The sequence below is a fragment of the Archocentrus centrarchus genome, chromosome 17 (genome assembly GCF_007364275.1).
Source record: "Archocentrus centrarchus isolate MPI-CPG fArcCen1 chromosome 17, fArcCen1, whole genome shotgun sequence".
Taxonomy (NCBI): Eukaryota; Metazoa; Chordata; class Actinopteri; order Cichliformes; family Cichlidae; genus Archocentrus; species Archocentrus centrarchus.
The window spans coordinates 11,771,654-11,782,135 of record NC_044362.1 but is presented as its reverse complement, the minus strand read 5'-3'; the positions used below and the strand labels follow the sequence as shown (position 1 = coordinate 11,782,135).

The 10,482-nt window shown below is 41.3% G+C and overlaps 1 protein-coding gene across 1 annotated transcript; it reads right to left on the bottom strand.

The window, feature by feature from the left end:
- Window positions 1–769: 769 nt before the first annotated feature.
- On the bottom strand, window positions 770–10,127 carry cdc7 (cell division cycle 7 homolog (S. cerevisiae)). The gene is made up of 12 exons (XM_030752149.1): window positions 9,563–10,127; window positions 9,176–9,269; window positions 8,825–8,911; window positions 8,547–8,682; window positions 6,679–6,772; window positions 6,312–6,454; window positions 6,020–6,083; window positions 5,474–5,581; window positions 3,482–3,648; window positions 3,184–3,266; window positions 2,706–2,855; window positions 770–1,782 (listed from the first exon to the last, which is right to left on the bottom strand). The coding sequence occupies exons 2-12, from the start codon at window positions 9,267–9,269 to the stop codon at window positions 1,334–1,336; spliced, it is 1,575 nt and encodes a 524-aa protein (XP_030608009.1). The 5' UTR covers window positions 9,563–10,127; the 3' UTR covers window positions 770–1,333.
- Window positions 10,128–10,482: the final 355 nt, after the last annotated feature.

Sequence of the window (10,482 nt, the reverse complement as noted above, 5' to 3'; positions counted from 1 at the left end):
CATGTTAGGTTAATGCTGCCTGTGGCATCACATGGAACAGAATTGCTTAAAGGCAAGTCTAGTTTTGCTATGTACCCTGGGGCCTGACACGGGCGAGCGTTAAAGGTTATCAGTAAAATCTTAACATCACTTCTAAAACTTGCAGGCAGCCAGATGCAAAGATAGAGGTGATGTGATGCTGTCTGTTAAAATCCTGAGGAAGCCTATCTACTCTGTTCTCAACAAGTTGAATGTGAGACATTGATGCCAGAGGGAGCTGTAATTGTTCAGTCCTGAGAAAATAAATGTGTATGATTTTCCCCAGAAATTTTCATAATGACCAAACGTGACTTTGAGCACCATTTGGTTGAAGGCCCCATTAAGGTGATTATTAAGTTTTATTCAATTCTGACCAATAGCATGAATGGACAGACACACAACAGATGTCCCACCACAGGATCAACCGGATGAGTTAAATACTCAAATTAATTTAAACAGTTTATGAAGCCGGCTGTTGTTTCAACCAGTTATAAACGCTTCACTTAATATAAGCTGTTATAACTTTTTCATTATTAAATTATTTTAAAATGTCTTTGCAAAATTTGCTCATATAAAGAATTAATAAATACATGACTACAACCCACTTTACAGCCACATATACATCAGAATTTTTACCCCAGATTATTAAAAAATGCTGAGCTTTTTCCTGACTTCAGGGAGCAAAAATAAAAGCAGAACTTCTGAATGAATATAACCACGCAGAGTAAACAGGAGACATGATTTTGTTTTTGCCTTTATTATGAATCTGAACTGGGGCAGTGTTTTAAATAAATAAACTGGGATCATATACACGCTCTCATGCAGCATTCATACAAACACAGATGGCGTTTATGTGCACCTTCAAATTAAAAGCCTTTCTGTAGTTAAGGAACGATCACCTCTTATGGCAGTGACTCAGGAGTGACTACTGTAAACATGAATTATTCCCTCTTTAAAAGGTGATGAGTTGTAGCAAGAATATGTAAAACACTTAAACCATGTACAAGATTTTTAAAATGCTTTTCTTTACAGTTCTGTAGTCTATGCCATAGCTGCCACGAATACAAATCATTTTAAGTGCACTCTGTCAGCCATGAAGCCAAAGCCGATTCACATAAACATTTACATTTAAGTGTGATTGTTTTTTAAAGAAATCTGATTGGATGGGAAAAAACTGCACCACATCACAAGGATCAAAAGTTCTCTCTAATGCCCCATTATCACGTTGCTACATAACTGCAGAACCAGTACATGACAGCCTGGGACATCATAGTTTTACTGTCAAACAGATTTCTGGTGCTCTGACCACACAGTTTCACAGGTCTTTGAACAGCGGGTGCTGTAGAGCCTGAGTAGCTGTGATCCTGGTGGAAGGGTTCAGATCCAGCAGCTTATCTAGCAGGTCGTAGGCCTCATCAGGAACTCTGTCCCATCCACCTTCATCCTCCTCCGCCTTTCTCTGTGTTGGACGGCGAGCTGTGGCGTTTTTACTGCTTGAATCTTTCTGGTTGTTTGGATGAGTACACAAAAGTGCTGCAGGACTTTCACCTGCTTCCTCTTTGTGTGGCTTGAATGTTGCTTCAGTGGGGCGGTGTGTGGGCGTATCATCTTGGATCTTGCGATGACGGGCCTCAGAGGAATTTCTTGTAGCTTCAGGAAGTGGTGTGACTTCGTTATCTGGTGATGGCCTCCGTCCTCTGAGCGTCTCACACAGGGTCCTGAGGTCCTGTCGAGGGAGCTCCCGACTGCACACCACTGCTTTACCTGAATGAGATTCAACCCCAAAATACAAATTTACCACACGTAACTGAGGTACACTGTTGTTTCTGAAAAATGTGGGATCCTGTTTAAAAGCAGTACACATTTGAACCCTCTAATGTTTTTTTTGCACACTTTTAATTTTACATCGGCAACACTTTCCAAAGAAACTGGACTGAACTGTGGAGCTAAAAAGAGCATCCTAGATAGGGCAGACACAGGCTAAAATTTAAGAATAACTTCACTTAAAATTAAAAAGATTTTGGGTATTTAATCATTTGCAGTACATGATATGATGAAAGGATTCAGAGTATTTGGGGAAATTTTTGTACACTTTAAACTACTGTTGAATGGCTGAGATTTTCAGACCCTCAGGTGGCGCTGCATTCACACCAGACACAATCCTGTAGAGGAAAAAGCCAGCATCTGCAGTGGAGATAAACCACCATTAATACTGAAAGGTTTTGGAGCATCTGCTTTCTGAGGGACGGTCCTGCTTATTTCAGCAAGACAATGTCAAACCACGTCCTATTGCTCAGCATGGCTCTGAGGTAAAAGCACAGGTGCTAAACTAAAATGTCTCAGATCTGTTGCTCCCTGAGTATTTGGAGCATTATGAAATGAAAAGGAAGCCCCGAACTGTTATGCTGCTGAAATCCTACATCACACGATAAAATGGAAGCATTAATATATCGTGTGTTATGTACCATTTTCAATTCAAAACATGCTTTAAATAATTTGTAAATTGACGTTTTTGTTTTTTTACATTTTATACAGCACGCCAACTTTGGAACCTGTGCTGTAGAATATCGTTCCACTGCAAACTTCCAGTGACTGATCTATGATGATGAACAGCCTGCAGGATTAGTCACAATGAGGAAGCAGAAGATTGTTTGTGGTGGGGGGGGGGAAACAATATTGATACGCACCAAATGACTTGGCAGCCTTGACGGTCTCTCTGGAGCCTCGTATGGTCATGATCTGAGCGAGCGCAATGAGGTCGTCACTGGCTTTAAAGAATGGGTAACGGCCACTGAGCAATGAGAGCAGGATCACACCAGCTGACCACATGTCTATGGCTGCAGTGCAGGACGACAGGACGGAGCAGAGTACAAGAGTACAGATTAGCAACAGTAGCAACTCAGTGCATTAAGATATGTAGACATGGCTAAGACGACCTGCTGAAGTTCAAACCAAGCTTTAGAATGGAGAAGGTGATTTAAGTGACTCTGAGCGTGGTTCTTGATGGTCTGAGTATATATACAGGACCAAGGCATGCAGAAGAGCATCTCTGCACCCACAACATGTCACAAAGCAGATGGGCTACAGCAGCAGAAAGTGGCAGGCAAGCATATGTATTTGCATTGTTTTTAATCATGCCTATCAATAACGACTTGAGACACCCACCTGTGCCTTGGTTGGGACACTTTGTGAGGACTTCTGGTGCTCTAAACCCTGGAGTTCCAGCCCTGGGTGCCACCTGCGGCTTTCTTCAGTCAAAAATAAGGACAGTAATGAGGTATTAGATCGGATATGGCACAAAACAGAAATAAATGTTTAAATAAAAAGAATTTTTGTTCCTGTATGGCTGAAACTAAAACTTCATCAAATCATATTTCTTATGAGAACATACAGGTGTTTCAGTGTCTACAATGCCACCCAAAATATGCCCCATTGGTGAACTGAATGTACTGTATTTTGTTACCTAGACAAGCAGATATTGCAGACCCTGTCAGTAAGGTAGCAGTTACAGGTTAGGCCTTGTTGTACGGGTTTCTGACTGCTGGTCTGGGTCCTGACGGGGAGGGGACCCCAGGTGGCTGAAGAGTACTTCTGGCTGGCTGCATCATCTGTTCTCCTTGGTTTTACCACCTAAAAAGTAATAATAATAATTCATTTTTAATGGCACCTCTGTGACACTCAGTCACCTTACATCATTTAATCATATATAATGAGACTCAACAGTAAAAGTTGCAGTAGGGAACAGAGTGTAGCTCTGTAATGAGTTAAAATTAGAACTGTAGAATCAAACTCCTAAAATGCAGCTGATGGTATCAAAGTGAATAAGCTTGTTTAACAAGGTTTTAAAGGTCGTTTTTAACTCTGTGAAGAAGCAGTGTGTGTGTGTGTGTGTGTGTGTGTGTGTGTGTGTGTGTGTGTGTGTGTGTGTGTGTGTGTGTGAGGGGAAAGAGTTCCAGAGTTTTGGTGCAGCATAAGAGAAGGCTCTAACACCCATAGCGTTAGGGCTGATGAAAGGTAGTGAAAGTAAGCCTGTTGATGAAACCTCCACAGGGAGCAGAAGGGAATGTAAGTCTGGAGGTAATGAGATACTCCCTGCAACACAGGGAAGAAATGTAGAAAGGCTGTGACATGTGCAATGGACTGGCAATAATCCATACTGCAGAACTGTAGATGAGTTGATTAAGTTTGTCGGAGATTTGTTTGTGGGTGGTGCCAGGACTGCACTGTCATCAAACCGTGATGTTAAAAAAAAAAAAAAAAGCTGCAATGCAAGTCAGACGCCTCAAATATCAGCATAATTTTAAAGACCAATAATGTTTTTCATTGTCTTCTCGTTCATTGACAATTTATAAAAACATTTCTAGTATTGTGCAGTAGTCCTGAGCTTTTTCTTTATGTTTTGCTTGGAAACGAGTGAGCCAATTTACTGAAACATAAGCAAACACACACAAAAATAAAGTATGTAATTCTTACAAGCTTTAAAGTCAATATTTGGTGTGACCACCTGTATTCTTCAGCACAGCCTGAACTCTCTAAAGCAGCTTTCTGGTCATTCCTTTAAAAGTCTTCAAGAATAGTTCTCCAGGCTTCTTGAAGGGCATTCAAAGCTCTTCTTTGGATGTTGACTGTCTTTTGTTCTGTTCTGTTTGTTCTGCCTTTTGTGGTGTTGCACTCTGGATCAAAATCTGACTACACTGTTCAGCATTCATAATTCCATCAATTTTGACAAGCTTTCCAACATCACCGGCTGAAATTCAGCCCCAAACCATGACAGAGCCTCCACACTACAGATGGATGGAGACACTCACTGTTGTACCTCTCTCAGCTTAAGGGCCTGATGCATCTCTCAGCGCCTCTGTTGGATTTTTGCTGTTTGTTTTCCAGTTTAAGAACATAATTTTCAGATAGTTTTCACCTGTGTAGTTTTTTTCTGCCTGTCACTTCTTTTTTTTGTTCTCCACTTCTCTTCTAATTTTTTAAGGACACACTGCACACCATGATGAGATATGCCAAGTTTTCAGCCAATACCACTTTGGGAATTACCTTGTTGGTGCAAAAATACTATTTTATTCCTGTTTTGTAGAACCAGTTAAAGAAATCAAAACAAATGATGTGTTTTTGTGACAGGCTGCTTGTAAGAAGTGCCTAAAGATCCAATTTACAGTTGGTTTGCTCAGTTGTCTATTATGCGTAGACACAACACTGATTCATCCCTTGACTTAGATGCCTTTTGTAATGCTTGAGTGGCTCATAAATCAGTGTTAGGTCACTTAAACAAAAACACATTCCTCTAAAAAATGGTCAGGTACAAGAGCTTCAGAAAGTCAGGAGAACTGCTGCGCAAGACCATTTTAAAAATTACAAGAAAGCCTGGCTCCTTGGAAGGAATATACAAACAAATGAGGGGAGGCTCAAGACTTTTTTGCGCAATACTGTAGTTTTCCCCATTGCTTACTTCTGTCTTAATGGCAGCTTGTTTGGTGTTGGTGGGCGCTGGTGTGTAGCTGTTCAGGTTCCTCTCTCCAAACACAGGCCGTGATGATTTGCGTAGTCCTGTCAAATCCTAAAGAAAACAAACGTAGATGACATGTGAGCAAAACCCAACAACGTGCAGAAAAAGGAAGCACAGATGCTTTCATAGCTATCCAAGAACAGCTTCTGTTCTCACTGGATATTCAAGACTGAAAAACGTAAGATAATGAATGAATAAATAAAACGGGGGAAAAAGTGCAGACACCTTTGTGTGTTTTGTGCGAGAGGCGGTGACAGTGGCGGTAACAGAACGTGCTTTTTTAACCAGTGCTTTTCGAGAGGCTGAAGGAAATGGGGTGGTGGAGGAAGAAGAGGAGGAACATGGTACTTGCTGCCGTGCAGGCGGCAGAAGAGAGACTGAGACTGTAGTGGTTTTTGAAGAGAGTTTAGCTGGTGCTTTGCTCCGCTGTGTGGCCTCTTATTTCCCTGTGGACCCGCCACCTTTTTGTGATGACCTCTGTCTCACCACCTTCAGCAGCTCAATCTGGGTGTCACATGTACCCTGAGCAAGGCCGAAATCCACCAGTGCGTACCTACGTATACAGTTACACACACACACAAAAAAAGTAATGATTAGACATTTTTTAAATAAACTATGATCTTGAAGCTGAGCGATGCTCCAGCACTCCTGGAATGTGGATGACAGAAGTTCTGAATTAATAGCGAAGTGAAGAGACTCTTTTTCTCATCAGATCATCAGCACTGCATCAGAATAAACAACTAGACCGTTTAAACATTTCAAATGTACTGCAGCTACTTACGTTTTCCTCTTTCTGTTGTAGAGAAAATTGTTTGGTTTGATGTCTCGATGAATGATGCCAAACTGGTGGATGTGTTTCAGGGCCTTTAACAGGTGGTAGATGTACAGGCGAACCTCTTCAAAACTTAGTGACCCAATGATGTCCTGGTAAATAAATTTTGGTTAAACTAGAAGTTTTAAAAGACATTTTAACCAACATCAACATAAGAACATAATCACAAAAGCAACAGATTGATTTATGAGCTCAGACTGGGTTCATGAAAAAAGGAAAAAAAGGAACAAAAAAAAAATAAATTGTATCCACCACTCCAGTATGCCAATGCATGTCGTCAAATGCAGTATGTAGTAACGTGTGACAAAGTACATACCACGATGGCTTGATGCTCCATGTAGGGCATTACAATGACCACATGGTCCTCCTTCCTGAAGCAGTAGGTCACCCCCACCACATTCTCTCTGCCTCTGCAAAGTGGATTAAGGCCACAGTTCAGGTAACAGGCATCATTTCATTATAACGCGTTACGTCTGCACGAGATGCCAGACTTGGACGTTCACCTCCAGAAGGACTCAAACATAAATGCACGCTCATTTATATAAACTGGTGTGCTTGATGCTGCACGTCCTGCCAACCCAGCCATCTGAGTACCAAGGCACGTAGGTTAAGCTGAATCATAAGACATCAGACAAATGAGAAGCCCACGCACCGATTTGTTACAGCATAAAAATAACCTTAAAAGCAAGAAATCCAACAAATGTGGCGGTTTCTTCTGATTTTACATTTTTGGAGGTACTCAGTTCTTTCACAAACACAGTAATACAACAACAAAAAAAAAGTCACTATATATGAAGGCATGCACCCAACTCCACATGGAATTATAGGGAAATTAAATCCCAATCCAATTAAATCCCTGCATTATCTGTTGAATAATAAAAAAAAAAAAAATACACTCACCACCCACTTTATTAGGTACATCTGTTTACCTGCTTGTTAATGTAAATATTTAATCAGCCAATCATGTGGCAGCAACTCAAGACAATCTGTTGAAGTTTAATCAGAATGAGGAAGAAAGGTGATTTAAGAGATTTTGAATGTGGCATGGTTGCTGGTGCCAGATGGGCTGATCTGAGTATTTCAGAAACTGCTGATCTGCTGAGATTTTCCCACATAACCATCTCTATAATTTACAAAGAATAGTCTGAAAAAGAGAAAATATCCGGTGAGCGGCAGTTCTCCGGGTGTAAATGTCTTGTTGATTGCTTCAAGCTAATAGGAAAGCAACAATAACACAAACAGACACTCATTGTATCCAAGGTATGCAGAAGAGCATCTCTGAACACACAACACACCAAACCTTGAAGCAGAAAGGCTACAGCAGGAGATCACACCGGGTGCCACTCCTGTCAACTAATAACAGGAAACTAAGGCTACAGTTCATACAAGTTTACCAAAATAGGCCAACAGAAGATTAGAAGAATGTATTCTGGTCTGATGAGTCTTGATTTCTGCTGCAACATCCAGATGGTAGGGTCAGAAACACCATGAAAGCAGGGATCCATCCTGCCTTTTATAAGTGGTTCAGGCTGGTGGATGGTGTAATGGTGTGGAGTATAGGTTTCTGGCACACTTTGAGCATCTAGGTACTGAGCATTACTTCAACACCACAGCCCACCTGAGAATTTTTGCTGACTATGTCCATCCCTTTATGACCATCTTGTGATGCCTGCCTCCAGCAGGATAATGCACCATGTCAAAAAGCTCCAATCATCTCAAACTGTTTTCTTGAACATGACAGTGAATTCACTGTACTCAAATGGTCTCCACAGTCACCAGATTTCAATCCAACAGAACACATTTTGGATGTGGTAGAACAGGAGATTTGCATCATTTTTGAAATTATGGAGAGAAAAAAAATGAGGGCAGTTCAAGTTTCCAGTCAGCATATAAAATGCTTCTATCCTTTACCTCATGAGATTATAAATAAAGAAAAAAATTAAGGCAAGAAAAGCTTAGTGGTGACAAGAAAAAAAATCTGATGAAACACAAGGATTAAAAATTGACCATCATGACAAAAACTCTACAAATAAATATGAAAATGCAACTCAAGGGAACACTGTAATTTGACCAGGTTTGGATCCTCACAAATTATTAGTGACAGTCTACAGGGTTGCAGTCACAAAAAACTGTTAAAATAACGTAAACAGTGTCAGTGTAATAAAGTTACAGTGTTGGACTCACCCTGCAACTGTTAGACATTGAAGCTCAGCAGCAATGCGTGTAGGATGGCTAGTTGGGATGAGGTGCTTCAGTGCAAACATCTCTTTCGTCCCATCTCGCATCTGTGCCTCACCTAAGTATACTGAGCTGAAGGTACCTAATGAAAGGACACAAATGTCATCAGCACTCCTCCTCTTACTTTCCAGTAAATCTCATGAGGTTAATGAGTGAGTCACAATTGTTCTGCCAACAGTATGCAAACTCCAAAAGTTGTAGAGAAACTTAAATCGACCATGTACCTTCTCCAATTTTGTCTATGATGCGGAAAACCTTGGCGAGCTGAGGAACAGCTTTGTAAAGAAACTCAATGTCCATCTCCACATCCCCTGGAAGCAAACAAGAAAAATAATGCTACTGTCTTGCACAGCTTTTAAAATCAGCCAGTAACATAATAGGATAACGTGAGAATGAAGGTGCAAGTACCAGACAATTACTTTGTTAAAGCTTTTTCTAATTTTACACTGATACTGAGTCCATACCCTAAGCTACAGTGTCAAACATGATGCTTTGCTGCACCAGCTATTATGACTCCAATGTAATGATGCATCTCTACTCAAATATTTCTCTCTAATCACAGGTGTCCAACTCACGTGAAACTTTCCGCTTCCTGCGACCTCTGTCAGGTTTGATAATGCATCCGTCTGTGCTGATGTCCTCAGGAGTGCAGACAGGAGAAAACTCCATCTGAAAACCAAAGAGGAAATTGTCAGAGAAATTTACAGAGGGAGGAAAGACCCGAGACATCTTATTCTGTAGCTATGCAGTCACGGTCGAATTACTGTCTATAAAGTAAAAAGATATGTTGGAGATGGTATAGAGACTTCTATTAACTAGACAATCTACCTGATTAAACTGGCAGATGGATGGAAATCTCTGCAGTGATCGTTACTGAAGAGCGCCGTCTGACTTCCTAATACAACTAGCATCCTGTTAGCTCGCTAACCGCAGCGCTAGAGCCAAAACACAAAGAAACTTACCGCCTCAGCTGGCTGTAAAGTCCAAAAGTATCTCAGATGAATGCTTTATAAAGTCACCATGTAGTCCCGACCAATATCTCTACCGGTAAAACATTAATTATAGGCACGTATTCCGCACGGGTCGTAGCTGAATAACTTTGTACGCACTTTCGGACTCGAGCTTATCCGCCAACAACAAACTCCGCGCTAAAAGTGACGTCAAAGAAATCTCGCGTTACAGCAGCAGAAATCACGTGATATCCGTGATAATGAGGTGTAACCTAAATGAGATGTTACACTGCCAAATTAACAGTTGAGTATTTTTTAATTAGTTTTCTTTTTATTGGGTTTTGAGTTGTTGGTTTGAATTTACTTTAGTTTCAGTTTACAGAACAGATTTGCTCGTTTGAATTTAGTTTTGGGGTCACTGCCCTGAGGGGACCGCTGTGGCCTTCACCTTCCACATCCTCTCTAGCTCTTCTCTCAGCCCTTGGTATTTATCGAGCTTCTCCTGTTCCTTCCTCTTGATGTTGCCATCTCTTGGTATTGTTACATCTATCACTACGGACTTCCTCCTTTGCTTGCCCACCACCACTTCCGTCTGTATCTGGAAGTCCCACAGGATCCCACCCTTGGGGGCGTATCCCATTCTGACCTCGAGACTTCCAGGTAATACTCGGCACAGATGTTCCTGTATACCAGGGCTCTTCAACTCCAGGCCTCGAGAGCCACTGTTCTGCAGGTTTTAGATGTGTCCCTGATCCAACACACCTGAATCAAATAGCTGAATTACCTTATCAATATGCAGTCAAGTTCTCCAGAGTCCTGCTAATGACTTCTATATTTGACTCAGGTGTGTTGAAGCAGAGACACATCTAAAACCTGCAGGACAGGGGCTCTTGAGGCCTGGAGTTGAAGAGCCCTGCTGTATACTATACCAG